This window comes from Lynx canadensis, chromosome D1, assembly GCF_007474595.2.
Source record: "Lynx canadensis isolate LIC74 chromosome D1, mLynCan4.pri.v2, whole genome shotgun sequence".
Taxonomy (NCBI): Eukaryota; Metazoa; Chordata; class Mammalia; order Carnivora; family Felidae; genus Lynx; species Lynx canadensis.
Genome location: NC_044312.2, coordinates 74,432,302 through 74,453,929, shown reverse-complemented (window position 1 = coordinate 74,453,929; position 21,628 = coordinate 74,432,302). Strand labels below are relative to the sequence as shown.

The following is a 21,628-nucleotide window of genomic DNA, read 5'->3' as shown; positions in this document are numbered from 1 at the left end:
AAAACCAATGGGGGCTCCTAGTAACTAACGGAAGTGATAGATAAGAATTTGCTTCTCTTGCCAGCCACTGGCTACTTTGTCAATATCATTGATGAGCAAGGTGGATCCTGGGAAGAAATAGAAGAAATAGAAACAAAGAACTATGGTATAGTGGAGAGAACACTGACTAATGGAAACTGGCAATATGGTTTCAAATTCTGGTTCTGCCACTTTTTAAACCTTGCTAAATGTTGGTTTCCCCATCCAGAATAGTAGAAGTAGTATTAACTAAGATAACATATATGACATACTTCATCTTGTGCCTGTTACATATTGTTTGAAAATGTAGAAAGCAAGGTTAATGAGTATACAAATAAGAACGAATTGCCTGTATTTGTTCACTCAACAAACATTTACTGCACTCTTCTGGATCCTTAGTATTGTATTAAGCACCATAGAAGATATAAAGTAAGCAAGAAATATATTTTATTTCCCAAATAAGGAATATAAGTAATAAATCCATAACTTCTTAGATTGCTCTGTATACATTTCAAAGCACTTTCATATCCATGTTCTCTTGGTACACATAGTTCTCACAGTTTTTCATAGTACTAAGGCTGTGTTACTTTTTACCCATGAAAACAGATAAGTACAAGGATATTGAATTATCTAAGGTCACCTAGTAAATTCACACTAGAGGGCATATTAGGTCATTCTCTAATAGAAGAGTTTGAGTGCATGGAGCACTATAATGTAGTTAATGCTCTCTGTGGGTCAGACACTGTGCTATATATTAGGAATTTAACTAAAGAAGAGAAGCAAATGGCCTTTGTCTTAAGGAAAGTCATAATCTATTGTTCAAAGAGACACAGTTGCCATATATAAGGTAGTAAGTGCCATGGGAAGCGTGTAATTCAGCTTACGGGCATCAAGGAAGTGTCTTGTGGAAGAATGGTGAAGTCATGAAGAATACTTAAGTAAAGCAGGTTTTAGGAAGAGATTATCACCTTCCATTGTTCCCAGGCAGTGTACTAAGCACTTTTGTGTATTTAGTTCATGTAATCATAAGGAAACAGAATGTTCAAAGTTAGAGTTTCAGAAGGACTTGGCATTTTGAGGAAAGAGCAAAGAGTTTACTGGGTGTTTGTGGCAGGAGAATGGCTGGAAGACAGGGTTGGAGAGGTAGCTTAGTAACTTCCACGGAGTGTCCAAAGAACCTTTTGCAAGGTGATTTGGGATAGATTTTAAACCACTTCATAATAGGATTTAAGGATGTATGAAATGGTTTGCTAGCACTCATTTTGTAGATTTGAAAGGGGCCTTCACATGAATTCTGAGCCCCTCATTCTGTGGATAATACACTGAGCACTAACGTGAAGTGGTTTGCTTCCTGTTACAGAAATCGTTAATGGCAAATCAGAACCAAAACCCTATTTTGACCTTTCCATGCTGCTGTTCTTTCCAATATATTGCTGATATGAATACAGAGAGGATATTGTGGGTGTGGTTATTATGGCCATAGGGTTATTATGTCCATTAGTAGTGCCATTTGTTTTTGACTTTTTTATAAGTAAACGTGCTTTCTTTTCTTTTGGGGGGACTAGAGAAAAATTTTGGAAAATCGGAAGCAAGGAAAGAGATGGAGAATATGGAGCTTGTTTCTTCCCTGGAAGATGTTCTGCAGGCCAGCAACCCCTAATATATTGTGCTCGCCCTGGCTCTAGGATGTGGGAAGTGAACTTTGATGGGGAAGTTATAAGCACACATCAGTTTAAGAAACTCCTCTCGTCACCACCTCTCCCTGTGATTACTCTAAGGTAATGATTTGTATTGCTGATAGGGACTATCTGAGGAATTTACATGCAGGAGTTCGGTTGAAATCTCTGATATTCTAGACGCATTAAAGATTATGCTTTCTAATAGTGAAGTCGAATTTTTACTCAAGATTTAGAGAAACCAAAAAGCCTTTAACCAGCTATCTTTGATACGATGAAAGTAGATTGAATAAAGGCAGATGAGTTAGATGCTGCAAAACTTTTCCTACGTAGGGAACAGCATACTTTTTTGTTGTGGTTAATTCATTAACAGACTGTTTACTTCCTAGATCTGAACCTCAGTATGATCATACAGTTGGATCTTCCCAGTCTTTGTCTTTCCCCAAACTCTTGCACCTTAGGTAAGTTCTCCTTTTGATCGTTCAAAAAAAAACACGAGCACTTAACTTTGTCTCTTTGTTTCTTGTTCACAGGTGGGTTTTTAAACGTTGTTTTTGTACTAAGATATTTTTGGAAAATCAGGAAATGACTATGTTACATGACGTGTTCTAAGAGGAATAAAAAGATCATAGAAGTATGCTTCTTTTTTTGTTGTTTCAAATTGACCTAAACCAATTGGACAGTCTATAATTGTCAGGGAACTTCTGACAATTAGAGCTAAGAACTGTCAGTACTCTTTTCTTTTCATAACCTCCCCTGCCTGGTGGGAGGTTAAAATGAAAGCAAGTCTCAGACTGAAGTCAGCCACACAGATGTATGCTTCTAGCAAGTAGGCACAAAAATAATTGTAGAACTTGTTCTTGTAAGCTTGGTGAACTTTCAGCTTCTGTCCTTTAGGTGCTCCGACAAGTACCTTGCATGAAAGATCTGCACATTCAGCTGTATTCTAACATCAGGGTTTAGCTAGCCTTCCAGTTGGATTAGGTGCTAAAGTCCTCTATTAAGGGGCAGCACACAGTGTCACTAAAGGCTGGGTTTGCCAATTCTTACACCTTGTTCTTCAAGCATGGGGGTGCCAGTGTGTGATTTCTAGCCAGTCTGTATATCTTGAGCTCATTTCATCAATGGATATTATTTCCAGTATCCCTTAAGCTAACATGTTAAGATCTCTAATGCAGATTCAGAGAATGTTATTTAGAGATTGTTTTACGGTGGTCTGTTATAGGGACTGCTGATTGGGTTCTTTCAAAGGCTAACTAACCGCTCTTAGAATGTGATTTTTTTAAAAAAACCTTTGAAACGCGAACTAATTGCCCTTAACTAATGTAGGTATATGTCACACTGCCAACACTGACGTATTTCACATTAAATTATAAATTCATAAATCACGTTAGTAAATTCATGATTCTGCCTGAAAATTAGGTAAAGCATATTAAAAATTCTTCCTTTATGGTACTTTTTACGATTTCTAATTACATATTCATACAGCATTTACGTTTGTCTTACTCTTAGAGGGTAAGTTCTATAAGGGCTTTGTTTCTGTTTGGTTCATTATATTATTCTTAGTGCTTGGCATAGCATCTGGCACATAGACACTTCTGACTGTGATGTGATATGTGAGGAAGTCCTTTACTCAAGGGTGTGTTTTCTAATGGCAAGACCATGGTCTGCTTGGCTCTTCTGGTAGAGTTACTCTTTTGAGTTAAGCTATTTAAAGCTCCTGTTACAGTTTCTGCCATAGCAAACAAAGCCCTTGATGATCTGGCTGTGCCTACTCTTCAGCTTAAGCAATAATTAATGCCAGTTTGAAGCCTTTGCAGACTCTTCCAGCAGGCTTAGATTAGACACTTACTCCTGGGCACTATTGTCACCCTTTTTCATTCCTCTGTCACCACCCCTATTTCACTGTACTTTGAATATCCATCCCAGCACCAGATTGTCAACTCCTTTGCTGTGGGCACAGTGTTAGTCACATAGTAAGCTCTCAAGTAATAGCTCAGTTAAAGAATTCAATGAAGATTTTTTTTTTTTTAAATCATGAGTAGGAGGGCTTTTTGTTCCTGTTTGTTTCCTTTTCCCCCCTCACCTATACACTTGTGTCCTATGGTAACCTTTACTGTTAACACCCACAAATCCCACAGGGAGGCAAATTTATATGCTTAGTTTTCTTTTGGGTAAATAGTATCCCTTTTCCCTCCTTGAGTTTTTAACCAATGCTCTTAGGCTACCTTCTAGTCCCTTTATTATCAAAGAAAGAACAAGGGGATGAGGGATGTGTAAATTACAAAGTATCAGCTTTTACCTGAACCTCTCTCCTAAGATTTCCTAAGGAATCTTTTCGAGCTGAGTATCACTTTTAGTGTCAAAATCATGATCTTATAACTCTACTCAGGGGTCCTCTGGCCTCTTGCTTTTTTCTCCTCTGGCTCCTGAAGGTAGCCTTCCAGTTTTTCTTCCTTTGGAATTGCATTCTGACCATTTCTTCCATCTTTGTGTCAAAGATTATTTTCCCATAGGGACAGTGATCTGGTCTTATATTGGCAAGATGTTTAATATTTGTGTGAGGATCCAGTTCCTGTTAAATACCACTCCTAGTTTCATAGCCACATAGTACCATGTTTAGTACTCTTGGGGGTATAAAGAAAAAAAAGGTTCCTGTTTTTAAGATTATAATTTGTTGGAGAGATGTGGTATTTCTACAAAAATCTGAACAATAATAAAGAAAAAGGGTTCCAACAGTGCAGTACATGACTAAGTGCCATATGAACAGGGTTGACAAGAAGTAGGATGAGTGCAGGAGGAAGAGTAGTTGCCCTCGGCTCTCGGAGGATTCCAGAGGGGCGTGGTGCTTCTGTGATCCTTGGGAAATGGCTAGAGTGAGAGTATTACAAGCTCGGCTGCCCTGACCAAGGGGAAGAAACAGAGTTTACCAGTGGTATATGAGAAATAGTAGCAGCCTTGAGAGGGTAAATGAGATATATAAGCAAAGGAGTATGAAAGAAATGAGAGACGTGGAGAGTAGCAGAGGACTGGGGAAGGAGGTGGACCAACAAAGTGCAGTGTCCCGGAGTCCAGGGAGGTGAGATTCAGGAAGGAACAGTCCGTGGGGTTTGGCCCCTGCATGAGGATCAAGAAGAAAGGATAAGGAAGAGTTATTTCATTTGGCATTTAGGAAATCTATGACTTTTTGAAAATGCAGTTTCGTGGAATAATCAGGATTCTAGATAGTAATAGTTGGTAGATGGGTCAGTGAGGATAAATGAGAGAAAAAGTACATTCTGTGAGGTAGAGAGAGAAAAGTCCAGGTTTTGGAGACAGACTATCCTTGGGCATATTATTTAAGTTTTAAGTGTTTATTTTTAAGAAAAAAGGAAAAAACACTTCTATCTTGATGGGCTGCCACAAGGTTAGATAATAGGTAGGGCCTTTGATAAAGCTCCTGGCAGATAGTAGACCAGGAGTTTTCAACCTTTTATTGCCTGCTCACAACTACGGACATCAAAATATTACCATCCCTAAAAGTGTTTCACTAGAGCAGTGATTTGTGGTGAGGTATGTCATCTGTTTTAAATGTGCCCATTTTATACTAGTTATGGGGAATTTGATTGCTTTAACAAACATTAGGTAAGATACCAGCCTTTTCTTTTTCTAGAAGATTTTTAGTGTATGTATCTAAATTTTTCCCAGTTTGGCATCATATTTTTTAGGGGGCTTTTGCTACAGACATAAAAGGGGTGTCAGGACTTGATTAACTGGATCACTGTTGTGATTTTTTTTTCTTTTTTTTGTACAGTCTCAATTTGCTTTTATAGCTGATGTGAGGGTCTGAGTTCAGGGAATTGTATCACAAACTTCTGTATCCAAGCAAACTAGAATTCTCTTAACTTCTCTCTTCTTTTGCAGTGAGCACTGTGTGCTGACGTGGACAGAAAGAGGAATTTATATTTTCATTCCTCAGAATGTTCAAGTTCTTCTTTGGAGTGAAATCAAAGGTAATTGTATTTTTCTTCCTTGTGTAATTTTTAATCTCATGCTTGTGAAGGATTTAGTTATTGTAGGAGAATTCATTTGCAGTGTGAAAAGTAGAGAAATAGAATGAGGTGACATTTCTTATAAAGGTTAACATCATAGACGTTTCCCACCATAAGGTATAATCCAAGCATCCACTTGTGAATTTGTGGTCAGTTATTTAGTTTTTCATGGGTAGTTTTAAATACAGTTTCCATTTATTCTTTAATCTTAGTAACCGCTGCTAAGGATTGAATGAGTTAATCTTTTCCTTCTGTTTACCCTGAATTTTGATGCCTGTTGGAAGTCTTGCTTGAACTTCCATTTTGTGTCTTAATAGTTTGAGGTTCAAGAAGTCCTTGTGAGAGCAACAGCATTTTAGGTGGCTGAGGCAGAGAAAGTCAATCTCTATATTTTTTTAGTTTAAACCAGAAATAGAAGACATCTAGCCGTGTTAGCATTGCTACTCAGAGAGTGTATCTTATCTTTTTGGGTCATTTTCTACCTTGTAGAAATATAAAAAAGAGGAACCATTATTTACCAATCTGATCAATATTGATTTCTTGTGGATTAAGTTCACTAAGCTTGTCCCTTTAAAACGAGTTTGTTTTTTTAAAAGTTGACATATACACTGTATAAGTTTAAGGCATACAAAGTATTGATTTGATACAGTTACACAGTTAACCCCTGAACAACGTGGGAGTGAGGGGCACAGACAAGTCGAAAATCTGCATGTAGCTTTTGACTCCCCACAAACTTAACTACTAATAGCCTCCTGTTCATCTGAAGCCTTACTGATAACATAGTTTACATACTTTGTATGTTACATGTATTATTTGCTGTATTCTTACAATAAAGCTAGAGAAGAAAAAATGTTAAGAAAATCATAAGAAAGAAAATAGATTTACCATAGTATATTTACTGAAAAAAATTCACATATCATTGGACCTGTGCAGTTCAAACTCATGTTGTTAAAGGGTCAACTATATATTGTGATGATTACTATCTTTTATGATGAGAACATTTAATATCTAGTCTCTTAGCAGCTTTGCAGTATATGATACATTATTGTTAACTGTAATCACAATGCTGTGTGTGCGTTAGATCTCTAGAACTTATTTGTCTTCTAACTTTGTACCCCTTGACCAACATCCACTACCCCTCCAGCCCCTGGTTACCACCATTCTACTCTGCTTCTACTTGTTTGGCTTTTTTTAGATTCTACCTATAAGTGATATCAAAAACTAGTTTTTTAAGTCCTTTCGTGATGTTCTGCCAAGACAGGTATTTTTCTCATGAATTGTTTGTCAATCTACATGCTGTGTTAAAAATCCATTCATTGACACTAGATTGTAACTCTCAGAACTGTTGTAGTCTGGCCTCTAATGTAGAGTGCTCTTTTAAAGTCCCAATTCCTTTTCATAGAAAGTAGCATTTTATTTTTTTATTTATTATATTATTACTTTTCAAAATTCCAGTGTAGTTAACATACAGTTTAATATTAGTTTCAGGTGTACAGTATAGTGATTCAGTAATTCCATACATCACCCCAGTGCTCATCAGGACAAGTACCCTCTTTAATCCCCATCACCTATTTCACCCATCCCCCACCCACTTCCCCTCTGGTACCCATCAGTGTGTTCTCTATAGTTGAGAGTCTGTTTCTTTGTCATTCTCTCTTTCCTTTGCTCATTTGTTTTGTTTAGAACAGATTTTAAACATAGAATTTTAGATTAAACAGATGCGTTTGTCTCTTATTTTTTTAGAAGTGTCTAAAATATGATTTCTTCATTGAAATGCAAGTATAAGTGAGACGAAATTCAGTCGAGTCAAACTCATTGTAAAAAATGAATTTCTTAGAATAATTGCAGCCCTTGCCAAAATGGAAAATGAATATTTGCTTAAACTTCTGTGTGTTCACCCCTGTGGTTTTTGTAGATATTCAGGATGTGGCCGTCTACAAGAATGAGCTGTTCTGTTTGCACCTGAATGGGAAAATCTCACATCTTTCTCTGTTATCTGTGGAACGCTGTGTGGAGCGCCTGCTGAGGAGAGGCCTGTGGAACCTGGCGGCTTGCACCTGCTGTCTTTTCCAAAACTCTATCATTGCCAGCAGAGTGAGTCAGAGAGCTTACATACTCATCTCGGTTGTTAAAACCACCCTAGCCTGCAGGATTGTGTTACAAAGTTGCTTGTCTTTATTAGCAGATGAAGCCCCATAAATCCCTACAGGAGGCATGGCATATAAATCTAGGAGTGGGTGGAGGGTAAGAAAAAGGGAATACTTCCCACTTAAAAGAAAATTAAATTTTCTCATAAACTTACTTGAATTTCAGACCTTGTTTTAAGGGGAATGATTGTGTGTACAATAGCATTTAATTCTTAATTTCTAAGATAATTCTCATTAACTCTTTTACTACCTTGTTAAACCTTTTTAAAGCAACTTTGAGGTTTTTTGTTCTCTGTTAGATCTCTTTCAGTATATTGGCCACTGAATTTAGATTTCATTATAAATAGTAAGCTATTCTACTTGGTTTCTACTTACCCTTTCATTAGGGAAGAAAATCTTTGACTGTGGATAAGTTGGAGCATTTGAAATCTCAGCTGGACCTCACAACCTATAGTGATCTGATTTCTCAACTGGAAGAATTGATCTTAAAATTCGAACCTTTGGATTCAGCTTGCAGCAGTAGAAGAAGTTCCATTTCATCACATGTAGGTATTTTTACTTTTCAAAGGGTTTATCTGTACAGTAAGGCTTTTCTTCCTCAGGTTGTACTCCTATATCTCTTGAGATCCCAAAGCTTATCTTCTTTCCATGTGATAGATTTAGAGAGAGGGGAGAGTTGTCAAGAGGGGGCTTTCTTTCAGCCGTTGGGCAGCCCTATGAAGCCTCCACTTAGGTATGTCTTGGAGCCATATTTTGTTTCGTCATTGTTTATTATGTGTTAGTACCTCATATAGCTTCCAGCACAAGTTAAGTTGCTCCTAATCTGTGATTTCAGATGCTTCGTGCTAATGTGAGTCATAGTGCAGCTCAGGGTTGTCTTCGTGACTCCCCATTCTCACAGCCAGGATTCATGGAGGCAAGCTAGAGAAAGATGTTAGTGTGACGTCATCAGCACGTGAGGGTGGTCCAGCTGCCGGAAGCCTAAACCTTGCTCACCAGTTTGTTCTATTAAGCCATAATTGTTGTTATTGATTTGCTACTTACTCGTGTTGGTTTTTCTCTTTAAAAACCATTTTTGTGTTATGAAGGAAAGTTTTATTTTGATTTTTTTGGGATTCTTTTTATTTTTAGGAAAGTTTCAGCATCTTGGACTCCGGTATTTATCGTATCATTAGTAGTAGAAGAAGCAGTCAGTCAGATGAAGACTCTTGTTCTCTTCACAGCCAAACTCTCTCAGAAGATGAGAGACTCAAAGAATTCACCTCACATCAAGAAGAGGACCAACCGGATCAGAGTTGGAGCTCACACGGGAATGAAGGTGATAACGGTGCGTTTTGTTGGTTGCTGACATGAAGCAGTTATATTCTGTGACTTCTCTTTGCCAGGATTAACTTGTGCATTGAGTTTTCTCCATGGTGTTAATAATTTTTATTATGTTGACAGACTTTCCACTCAAACATGTCGATCTGTTTGTCATAGAAGAATGGGTTTAGGTTTAGTTGTGTTTTTCCCCCTCCTGTTTAGGTTGAATATTGATACAGTCTGTAATTTTAATCACACATCAAAATGCTGCAAGAGTTAAGAAAGGAAGTCATTAATCAAAGGAGCAGAACAATTTTATCTTGACTAACCAAATTATTTTCCATCAGGAATGAAAAATTACTACAGTTTTGGAGGCCATTGCCTTCACTTTTCGACGTTCGAGTATTCCTGTGACTCAGCTGTTGAGAAGAGCTTAATAAAGACTCTAAACTTCCTTTTTGACTTATGGGGATTCAGGGTTAGTAGGCAAATGAAGGTACCTGCCTCAGTGTTTTATATGTGGACCATCCCGTGCATCTTGTAAACCTGTGTTCTGCTCATTTGTATCTGGCTCAGTTGTGATTTCAGTATTGAATCCTTCATTTCCTTTGGTTTATTCATTTCAGATTTTTTTTAAAGTGTGATTAAATTTTGTTTCTTTTTCCCCTGATTACATTCATCAGACAGTGTTTCTCATGTTCCCGTGACGTTTGAGACAGATAAGAATGAAACATTCCTTCCCTTCAGCATTCCATTACCATTTCGTTCTCCTTCTCCTCTTGTGTCTCTTCAGGCGGTCAAGGAAAGGTAAACTAATTAGTCCTGTCCCTTAATCCTGTTTCTGGTTTCATTTCAGTTGTCACATTAGGTACTTTTGTGCTGAGGATGGAAAGACATTTTGAATAAGAAAAAACAAGTCTTTAGGTTATTTCTCATATAACCTGTTATTTCCATCTTCGACAGTTTGGCTTCCCTCTTTGGGTAGTTGGGTATTTGGGTTGTTACAAATGTGTCTTCCATCCCAGACAGTAAAATTTTGAAAAATCTGTTTTTTCCTCATCCCTGATAGTAACAGTTTCCATAGATCATTAGTCATTTTTTTTTTATCCTTTCAATTTGCACTCAGAATTGGAGACTCTTTGGAAGTCTTTCCAACTACTCCATGGGCCTAGAATTGGCATTCCAGTTTGAGAGCAAAGACTTGTATAGCTACTTAACCACTTATCTGAGTCTTACTGGATATTGTTTTTTTTTGTTTTTTTGTTTTTTTTTAATTCCAGTAGAGTTAACATACAGTGTTGTATTACTTTCAGGTGTACAGTATAATGATTCACTTACCAGATACGGTTTTGCTTGTAAAGGAGGTTATATTGTGACTAGTTAGCCACTGAATTTCATGAAGAAATTCTGTTAATTTGCTGGGCAGTATGGGGCAGGTGGTTACATGGCCTCCTCTGCCTAAGTTACAGAAACATTGCAGACATAGCCGGAGTTAAAGACTTTTTCTTTAGCACTGAATCAAGGCAGTTTAGTAAATGAAGTGAATTTTTATTGTATGTTTTATGTGGGCCTTATATGAAATATGTAGCTGATTAAGGAAGTTGCTATAAATATAGTCTTTCTTTTTATTAAGTCCAAGTTGCTTTTCTAGGACTAATGGGAACAGAGAGAACTCAGGTACTGAATTTTTTGTTCTTGGGAGTAATGAGGTGTTTTTCATATTAGTCTTTTGGTATTTGACTTCCAGTGTCTCTAGCTTTGTACGTAAAACTACTGAGAAGATTGGCACCCTTCATACAGGCCCTGATTTGAAAATAAGACCAGAACCCAGGGGTGATGAGCAGTTATGTGAAGAGGATATGAGTCCAGTCACTTGCCCAAAAGAAGAAGACACTGAGTAAGCTCTTACATATAAATCTGGGTAAATTCTAGAGGACTGAACTGTCATTTTGAAGAAAGCCATAGACTGTGTGCTATTAAAGAAGGCACACATCTGACCCTGTTCATTGTACATTGTGTAGCTCCTAAAAAATGTGAACACCATAAAGTAAGTTTTGGAAAGTGACACCTACCCATAGCAAGTCTATTGAGAGAGAGTTTTTTTTTTTTTTTTTTTTTTAATTTTTTTTTTTTTCCAACGTTTATTTATTTTTGGGACAGAGAGAGACAGAGCATGAACGGGGGAGGGGCAGAGAGAGAGGGAGACACAGAATTGGAAACAGGCTCCAGGCTCTGAGCCATCAGCCCAGAGCCCGATGCGGGGCTCGAACTCCCGGACCGCGAGATCGTGACCTGGCTGAAGTCGGACGCTTAACCGACTGCGCCACCCAGGCGCCCCTAAGAGAGAGAGTTTTAATTTAGCACCTCTTTCATCTGTCCTCTGCACAACATCCCTCCCCTCCAAATCCCTTCAAACTTCTGGGATGTTAGAGAAGACTATTAGATTAAGAGTAGGATTACCAAAGATCTAGGCCTTGTCCTTGCTGTGCTTCTGACTAGCGTGTGGCCTTGGGTAAGTCACTAATGCTCTCTGGCCTGTAGGATGAGAGCATTGGCATTGATGTCATGTCAGCATGATATGCTGGTGGCGTAGTCCTTATGTAGTGGGGTTGTAGCAGAGCCCTTAGTCTGGCACAGTGTGAAATGTCTTGTCCATCTGGTCTCTGCCTTAACTCACAGTTCGTAGGATCTGAGCATTAGAAGCACACCAGCTCAGTACTCACCCAGGAATTGAGAGACCCACAGGCCCAGTTGTAGGTAGACAGTCAGATAATATAGGATAATTTCCTGAATGCTTACATTTACAGGACAAAAAGTACAGGTATTGTTGTGGCATTTAAGGCAGTCCTCACTCTGACCTTAGCCCACCTTTCCAGCCTCATTTCCAACTGCATGCTTCTAAGTGTTCTCTATTCTGGTCCTGTCAGAGCATTGGGTGGGTACACTTCACTACCTTTGTTCATGCTGTTTCTGTCACCTGTGCTATTCCCCCCCCCCCCATTCTTTTTATTTTTAAGTTTATTTATTTATTTATTTTGAGAGAGAGAGAGAGAGGGTGCACATGTGAGGGGGGAGGGGTAGGGGAGAGAGGGAGAGAGAGAATCCCAAGCACGCTTTGGGCTTGAACTCATGAACCATGAGGCCATGACCTGAGCTGAAATCCAGAGTGCCCATCTCCCCTTTCTTCCTAATACACATACCACCTCCTTGGGAACACTTCCCTTGATTGCCTCATCAGAAAAATTACTCCTTTTTTCGTGCTTTACGAACACAATGTTTGTGCCGCTCTTTAGCGTTCATTTTATTCTCATTTATGTTATGGTTAGTTGTTTGCATGCCTTTCTTTCTCTCTTGAGTTTACTCATCTTGAAGCCGTGGATCATTTTTTATATTCATCTGTTTGTGTCATGTAACGTTCAGTACAGTACGTGTCACTTAGTAAGCACTTAGAAATATTTGTTTAAGGAAGCTCTGATCCCCTCTAACTCTTTTCACACTTCTCTAGGGAGAAAAAAGAAGTAATTAGTCAACCTCCAGAAGAGGACAAGTTCCAAGACCTCAAAGTAGCAACAGCAGAAACAATGTGAGTATTTATGAACAAGAGAGGTTTTTTTTTTTTTATGTTTGTTTATTTTAGAGAGAGAGAGAGAGAGAAAGCCAGCGAGCGTGAGTGGGGAGGGGCAGAAAGAGAGGGAGACAGAATCCGAAGCAGGCTCCAGTATCCGAACTGTCAGCACAGAGCCTGGCATGGTGCTTGAACCCACAAACCATGAGATCATGACCTGAGCCGATGTTGGATGTTTAACCGACTGAGCCACCCAGGTGCCCTGAATGGGAGAGTTTTATAGTGAATGGGAATGACTTCAAGGACATCAGGAGTGGTCCTGAGACCATGTGGGCAAAGGTAGTCTCATTTGTAATTGAAATTCAACAATTAGTATTAAAGTTACTCTCGTATTGTCATCTTGCTGAGATAATTGTTAAAAGAGTTGAAAAATAAGTATGTTATATCCAGTAGGTTTGCTTAGCATGAAATAATTTGTTTTAAAAAAACACATGAAACATAAATTTCATACTTGTCTGTCTTGTGTAGGACCAAGCTACAGGACCCACTGGTTTTGTTTGAACCCAAGTCTCTGAGAATGGTTTTACAGGAGTGGCTTTCGCAGTTAGAAAAAACATTTGCCATGAAGGACTTTTCAGGCATTTCAGATACTGGTAACTCATCCATGGCATCAAACCAGGATGTGCTATTGTTTGATGAGTCAAAAAAGGGAGTATTAGATGAAGATAATGAAAAAGAAAAAAGAGACTCTTTAGGCAATGAAGAAACTGTTGATCAAAGAACACATGAATCTACAAGTAGTCTGAGGGAGCCCTTGGATGACCTTTTCCAAGTGTGTTCTCCATGCAGCATAGCTAACAGTCTTCAGAAGGATCTGGCTGAATTGGCAACGTTGTGTTTGGAATTGAATGTATTGAATTCTGAGACCAAAAGCACAAGTGGACCTGTGGACCACACTTTGCAACAGTACTCTCCTGATATTCTGGCTTGTCAGTTCATAAAGAAGTACTTTTTTGTCCTGGACTTGAAAAGAGCAAAGGAGAGTATCAAGCTTAGTTACGCTAAAAGTCCTTGTGTTTGGGATACTTTTATTGAAGGATTGAAAGGTAATAATCAGATTGCCTTATCAAATAGAAATCAGTATAGAGGACAATAGCATCTTAGCATTTTTGCATTTAAAAAAAAAGATTTAAGTACAAGATTATTTCCATTTTGGTCAACCTCCATTCTGTTTCCCACTCAATTTAATTTTTATGGTTTAATTTGCAACTGTATTATAAGAAATTCATTTTATTTCTCTTAAAGTCATACTCAGAAAACATATATGTAGCAAAATTGGAGAAGTTGGGATTCAAATGAAATGTGTTACAAATGCAGTCATATAAAAAGAAAATCGTTTATGTAACTTACTAATGTAGAGATAATATATGCCATATTTTGAGTACTTACTGTGTGTCACATATTGTGCTAAACACTTTAAGGAGGTTTCATTTCCTATCTTAGAATTATTTTCAGAGTGGAGGGTGTTACTCCATTTAACGGGTGAAAAGAGTGAGGCACAGAGAGATTTTAATAATTGAGTGGTCTAAACTGTTGGAATAAATGTGTCACAATAACTCAGATGTAGAAGTTTATTTCTTGCTCCTATAATATCCAGGACACGTTCCAACTCATTGGGAAACTCGCTCCCATGTGGTAATCTAGGTTGATTTTAAGGTCCTTAAAAGTAGAGATTGTGTCCTGTCCTTTTTTTGTTTGTCCTCCAGTGCTTAACCATTGTGCCATGCACCCAGTAGGTCCATAACTAATGACTGTTGAATGAATGTGTTCATGAACTGAGTATTTACAGCTACAAGATGAAAGGAAAAGGGTGTGCTTTATCTTTCAGAAATGGCAAGTTCCAGTCCTGCGTATATGGAGATAAAGGAAGGAGACCTACCAACAAGATTAAAGTTAGTGAATGACTCAGTCCCCTTTGACAGTCCTTTGTTGATTGCTTATGCCGCCAGGTAAGTTGTCCTCTGCCATTTATATGAACTAAAGTCATGGTGTTTTGTTTTGGTTTTGGTCTTAATCTCTAAAGTTTTACTCAGTTGTATGGTGGGCAGCTTCTTGTCATTTTTTTTTCTTTTTGAAAAAATTGTTTTTTCTTTTTGAGAGATAGAGAGAGCACGCAAGCAGGGGAGGGGCAGAGAGTGAGGGAGACACAGAATCTGAAGCAGGGTCCAGGCTCTCAGTTGTCAGCACAGAACCTGACTCGGGTCTGGAACTCACCATGAGATCATGACCTGATCCAAAGTTGGAAGCTTAACCACCTGAGCCACCCAGGCACCCCGATTGTCATTTTTATTTCTAATAAATGCTTAGATAATGTAACCAAGTTACATCATCTCATTGAAGTTGGAGACTAACTGGTTTTGTTTTTAAATGCAGATTGTATGAAACGTTTGGAGAATCTGCTCTTCGGTCCTTAATCAGGTTTTACCCATCTATTTTGCCTTCGGATGTCATGCAACTTTGTCATCATCATCCTGCTCAGTTTCTGGCCTATTTAGACAGTCTGGTGAAATCAAGGCCTGAAGATCAACGGTGAGAAGGCGAGAATATTTGCAGACTCTCTTTTCTTTTGATAAGGCATTATTTCCCTTGTATAAGCTGTTGTTATGTTCTTACTGCCACCTGCCACACAATTGACACACCTGTTATGGAAAGGATGATTTTGGCAGTCATGTACCGTTCTTTCACAGTCCACAACACATACCATAAATGTGCACATAGTTAGTGTACTTCTCTTCACTCTGTCTCAGGGATTCTCAGTGAATCAGTGATGATCAATGATGATCAATGTAAAATTAAACCCCTGCTTCACGTCCTACACTAAGGCAAATAAGCTTCCTTGTTGTCTCTGCTGGTGAGTGGATTTATTGCCACCTCTTTGTTGATAATATCCCAGCTTTTTGTGGATCTCAGTCCCAGATCTCATCTCTTTTTTAGACTGAGGTCTCATTTCCTATTTCCACATGGCCCTTGGTTTCAACACCTGCCCCTCCCCCGCCCCCGCCCTTTCTTCATCTCATTGATTTACATTTGCCCTACTGGCTTTCATTTCTCTTTTTGTTTTAGGCCTTTTGGTATTTTCCTTATTATCTTGAGCTCAACTGTTCATTTAATAGGCTATTAGATTTTCACCAGCATTTCTAGACATTTTGTAGTGGAGGGTTTTCAAGTCATTTCATCTACTATTTTGGTCCCCTAATAACATTTTCTTCACATTCCTACATTTTATGTTTCCTTTCTCAGTATGAAGATTGGTGATTTTTCTCCCCAACTTTCTTTTAGGCCATCTTTCCTTGAGTCCCTTCTACAACCAGAATCTTTAAGATTGGATTGGCTGCTTTTAGCAGTGACCCACGATGCTCCCCCAAGCACAAGCACTATGGATGATGAAGGAAACCCCAGGTATAAAAGTTCTCCTTCCAGCTCCGATGTTCCTCTAGAATGGAACTGCTTTATTCATTCATAGCATTCTGGGCTTACTTCAAGAATAGCTATGGAAGAGACTGACCCAAGTCATAGTAGTAAGGAAACTGAGTGTACTTCTTAGTGGTTCTGAACATTTTTTGAGTTACAGATTTCCGATGATTCCTCTCAGAAAAATGTACATCCCTGCACAATTTTGTACATGATTTCAGATAATTAAGCTCTTTCATGTATCCACATTAAGAGTCCTTGATGGTTAAACCTGTATTAGAGGGAGGAAATGGTATGTTTTCTTCCTGGAAATTTCTAGACATAGCTTGATTTGGGACTAAAAAAAATAATCCATAAGAAATACATACTGATACATGTATTAGAAATGTCTCTTGTGTTTACCTCTAAGAGAAGCTTATTAAAAGCCCCCCCGCCCCACCATATGCCTATCATATATGCCTAGACAAAAGGTCTAGAAGGAGATACAGTGGCTGTCTATGAGTGAGAATTATAGGCTTCTTTCTTTTGCTTTTTATTACCTAAAATGCCTAATTTTAAAAAATAAACAGATATTTGTTACAGGAAAAATAGCTATTTTTAATTTTTCAAAAGCCAAGTAAAAATGTTTGAAAAATATAATAATAATTGATATAATGATATAATGGATATTATAATATAAAAATACAACAATGGGAAAAATAAGTGACAACATGTTAATTATGTGACAAATATAATTAAACTCTATACTTCTCTATTAGATGGCGCATAAGCATTTTGTAAAAGTGTTTCTTGTCTAATTCACTGAGAGTTGTTCATTTCACAGGCCCCATTCACACTTGCTTTCCTGGGGTTACAATCAGCTGCTGCTCCATCTCATTAAACTACCTGCAGATTTTATAACCAAAGAGAAAATGGCTGACATCTGTAGGTCTCATGGGTAAGTGAGAATTGTTTTAGAAGCTAAAGATAAGCTTCTTAGTTCATAACTTTATAGTGAAGGACCTGAATTGATATGCTTTATCATTTGGGAATTCTCTTTACTACAGAGAAGTGACTTTTATTTTAAGTGATAGTAAAGTAGACGTCTTTTTCTTTTAAAATTTTATACATATTTTTCTTTTGTGTAGAAGACATTGGCCTTTGCTAATTCCTCTCTCCCCCTGGTCCTTGGTAGCTAACTCCAGTTCTCAGGCACTTGGATGGTATTTAATTAAGCACCAGACTATGTGCTAAGAGTTAACAGTTGATACAGGGTTCCTGAGAAGGGAGAGATTAGAATGTGCTTAATAGAATTGTTGGTGAAGGATTTAGGGAGGAGGGAGGAGACTTTGGAGGTAAAGCCCTGAAGGCTGGACAGGATTTGTACTGATAAAGGAGCCCAAGAGGAGGGTGGGTCAGATAAGAGAAACAGCAAGAACAAGGGCATGAGAAACTGACCATTGCTTTTTATCCATACCGCATATTAGTTATTTATTGCCTGGCAGTGTTATCTTATGGCTCTACCTGGATTATAATCTTTTGGAGATAGGGACCAATGTCTTTCTTTTTCTTTGTAATTCCTAATTCATACAGTGATAGGTACTTGATACATATTTGTTTATTGATAATAAGGGATGAAACTAGCCAGGTGTGGTAGGTGATGAGATCATGTAGGACCTTGAAAGCTCCTCAGAAGAATTTATTGGTACAGAAATGACATGATAAAAATGGAGCTTTCTGAAAATCATCTCTGATGTTGGAGATAGGAGGGCCAGCTAGGAAGCTGTCACAGTAATTCAGGCATGACTGAATTGGTGATGAGTATGGCAGCAGAAGGAGCACATCCAAGGGACATTCTGAGGGAAAATACAGTGGGACTTATAAACCATGGGTATAGCAAATAAAAGAGAGGGAAGAGTCAAGGAGAACTTACATAGTTTGCATATTTGGGGAAGAAATCTTAAAGTTTGTAAAGTATATATAAGCTTACACATCTCATAACTAGTGCTGAAACGCCCAGAGTCTAAGAGACCCCCAAAAACGAACCACCAGAGTCCAGAGTCAAAGCTAAGCAGCAAGGGTCATTTATTGCAGGTTCGAACCTGGACCTCTGCGCCCCCCTTGCCGGTGACGCCAAGAGGCCCTGAGAGAGGTTTTTACACCCCTTTTATAGACAGGTACAAACAAGTCATGGGGAAATCAGGAATTTTCCACAGTTACAGAGCTGCGATTGGTTGGTGTTTAAAGTTGGACACTTAACAGTATTCGATTGGTTCCTGCCTTTAGGTCAGACCACAACGGGGGGTACGGGTATCACAATGATTGATCAGGAATACACGGATGTGCCAAGCAACAATGATTGATCAGGAGTACACGGATGTGCCAAGTAACAATGGTTGATCAAGAATATACGGATGTGCCAGGCAATAATGATTGATCAGGAATACATGGGCGCGCCAAGCAATTGTACAGAAGCGGAACAAGCTGGTTAAGCTTGGTTAGGTTTCAGTTTCCCATAACTTAAGCTTTTAAGTTTCAATTTTCTCAGGCCTCTCAGTGCTTGGCCTCAAATATCAGTATTTATCTCTAGCTTTTATTCTTTTTTTCGTACACACTCTAGATCAAGGCTGTCTAATAGAATTGTCTATTAGATAATAGGAATATTATCTAGTTATTTCTAATTATTTCTATTATCTATTAGATAATAGAATAATGCTACCACATTGTCCAATATGGTAGCCATTAGCCACTTGAAAACTTGAAATATGGATTAGTCCACTGAAGAACTGACTTTTTATTTAATTTAAATTTAAGGCTAATGTCTACTTTATTGGACAGCACAGCTCCAGATAAATTCACTGTTTTTATTCCTTTCTTCAATTTTTGTTTCTTTAAAGTTTCTGGCCTGGGTATCTTACTCTTTGTTTGGAGCTGGAGAGAAGAAGAGAGGCCTTCACCAACATTGTGTGTCTTAACGATATGAGCCTGATGGAAGGGGACAATGGTATGTAAGTCCCAGTTGGTTACTTTTGGTTGTAGTATATTAGAAGCCACTGCAGAATTTTCAATAAGGATACTTGGTTGAACATTTCAGTGATCCTGTATGTAATCCTGGTTAGCTGTCAAATTTGTGGAGGTTTGTTTTGTTTTGCTTTGTTATTTATTTATTTATTTACTTATTTTTTATTTATTTAATTTATTAAGAGAGAGAGCATGAGCTGGGGAGGGCAGAGAAAGAGAGAGAATCCCAAGCAGGCTCTGCACTCTCAGTGCAGAGCGCATCTCAGGGCTTGATCTCATGAACCATGAGACTGTGACCTGAGCCAAAATCAAGAGTTGGATGCCTAAGCAACTGAGCCACCCAGGTGCCCATTGTTTTGTTTTGGTTTTTATCAGTACCACTTAGTATATTATAAAATCATAATTAGAATAAACTATAGGCAATTTTTCTATTAACAAGTGCCTACTATGTGTTAGTCACTACACTAGACACTTTTCCATCTGCTGTTTAAATAACAAACCTTTGGGATATTTACTGTTATTTCTGTTTTACAGAAGTTGTGATTGAGGTCTGGGGGAAGGACAGTTAGTTTCCCCAAAGCCGTACAACTGGTGGAGCAGGTGTTCAGACCCAGGTCTCACTAACTGTCTTTAAAGTTTGTGCTCAGAGTCTTTTCTCTGCACCATCTTGCCTTTTACACAGCCAACAGTTCAGTATCATTAAAATGAACTTAAAGTGGAGTGGCAGCCAGCTTTCCCAAGTATTTAAATACTTAAAAATTGTTTTTAAATTTTTATCAATCCAACACAGATAAAATGACAGAAGGCCAGGGCTTTGACACACTGATATCTGAGGTCTGAGAGTCCATCTTGGTCTTTTTTCTCATGTTGCTTTATTCCTCTCAGTGCAAAGATGCCAACTGCATGACATCAGGGTCCTTCATTCAGCAGTGTGACCTATAGCCTTTTGCAGCTCTATTGGTGTGGGAGAGGGAAAGTTAGAACAGAGCAAAAAAGCCAGTTCACTGGCAAGTGTTAGTTAGCTTCAGATGTCCCAACTATTGCAAAAATAATTATCATCTTTGTTTCAGAAATGAAGAGGAGGGGGGCACCTGGGTGGCTCAGTTGGTTGGGGGTCTGACTTCGGCTGAGGTCATGATCTCGCGGTTTGTGAGTTCAAGCCCCGCATTGGGCTCTTTGCTGACAGCTCAGAGCCTGGAGCCTGCTTCAGATTCTGTGTCTCCCTCTCTCTGCTCCTCCCCACTCACACTCTGTCTCTCTGTCTCTCTCTCTCTCTCTCTCTTTCAAAAATAAATAAAGCTTAAAAAAATTTTTTTTTAAAAAAGAAATGAAGAGGAGGGCCAGGTGATTCTGCAGGACTAAAACTATAAACATACATATCCTTCTGAAAAATAACAGAATAGTTAAGATGATATAGTTAACAGATAATAGTTAAGATAATATCTTAACAGAATAGTTAAGATAAGTGGTTTACATTTTTAAAGTCATGATACAATGTTTGTTATAGATAAAAACTGAAAATTCAAGAAGCATAAACAAAATAAATCCCATTTAAAATCCTTTCTGCCCATTTTGTTAATAAAATAATAGCTGTTCCTACCCTTGGTGTGTTAAATGGGGGTCTTGACACTTCTCTTTTCCCCATAACTCATATTAATTGCTCTTCAAGGCGTTGTTAGTTTTATTGCCGATGTGTATCTCGTATCTGTCTACATATTTTTGCTCCACCACCAGCTCCCTGGTCCTAGCTACTCGCCTAGATGGCTGCAGTCACCTCAGAATAGTCATCTGGTTTCCATTCTCTCCCACCTTTAATCCATTTTCCCTGGAGCAGCCAGAAGGGTTCTTAAAAACAAAAATTGGATGATGTGGCTCCCTTCCTTGAAACATGCTACATGGAAATCAGAATAAAATCCAGGCCTTTGTGCACTGTAGGCCATTCTTTGAGTTCCTTGAATTCCAGTTCTGTTCTGTGTCAAGTTGCCTTCCATGTTTCCTTTGTCAGAAATACAGGCTCCTTCACCCTCCATTCCCGGACACCCTGCGACCTCACGCTTGTCCATATGTGAGGCACAGGCATGTGCATCTCTGAGCTTGCCCGGTCTTTCAGCTATTTGCTCATCTATCCCGTCCTCACAGAGCCCTTCTCAGATTCCCCCTAAACATGCCATTCTCTCTGATGGTTCCCTGACCTTTTCCTTTAATGCACTTAGCCCAGTTTGTAAGTATAGATTTAAGTCTGTGTTTACCTCCTTTACTAGACTGAGCTCCAGAAGAGTGTAGGGGTCATCATGTCTGGTTGGTCTCACACTGCACATCATGTGCCTAGCCTAGACTGTACCCAAGGAGTCCTAAGTGAGCGAAATGAAGAATTTTGAAGCTAATGTTGTGACCTCTCCTTATCATGAATTACTTATT

At 38.5% G+C, this 21,628-nt stretch overlaps 1 protein-coding gene across 5 annotated transcripts in view; it reads left to right on the top strand.

Moving 5' to 3' along the window:
* Nucleotides 1-21,628, top strand: part of HPS5 (HPS5 biogenesis of lysosomal organelles complex 2 subunit 2) — a 41,822-nt gene that overhangs the window by 17,844 nt on the left and 2,350 nt on the right. For 4 of the 5 annotated variants that reach the window (XM_030331101.1, XM_030331104.1, XM_030331103.1 and 1 more), the window contains exons 7-21: nt 1,584-1,796; nt 2,084-2,155; nt 5,598-5,686; nt 7,641-7,819; nt 8,259-8,417; nt 9,004-9,199; nt 9,858-9,981; nt 10,922-11,071; nt 12,680-12,757; nt 13,268-13,845; nt 14,628-14,748; nt 15,173-15,328; nt 16,079-16,198; nt 17,034-17,147; nt 19,087-19,193. In XM_030331101.1, coding sequence (XP_030186961.1) covers nt 1,584-1,796; nt 2,084-2,155; nt 5,598-5,686; nt 7,641-7,819; nt 8,259-8,417; nt 9,004-9,199; nt 9,858-9,981; nt 10,922-11,071; nt 12,680-12,757; nt 13,268-13,845; nt 14,628-14,748; nt 15,173-15,328; nt 16,079-16,198; nt 17,034-17,147; nt 19,087-19,193 — 2,456 coding nt within the window. The remainder of the gene's footprint in view (nt 1-1,583; nt 1,797-2,083; nt 2,156-5,597; nt 5,687-7,640; nt 7,820-8,258; nt 8,418-9,003; nt 9,200-9,857; nt 9,982-10,921; nt 11,072-12,679; nt 12,758-13,267; nt 13,846-14,627; nt 14,749-15,172; nt 15,329-16,078; nt 16,199-17,033; nt 17,148-19,086; nt 19,194-21,628) is intronic. The other variant, XM_030331106.1, reaches the window with a different exon arrangement.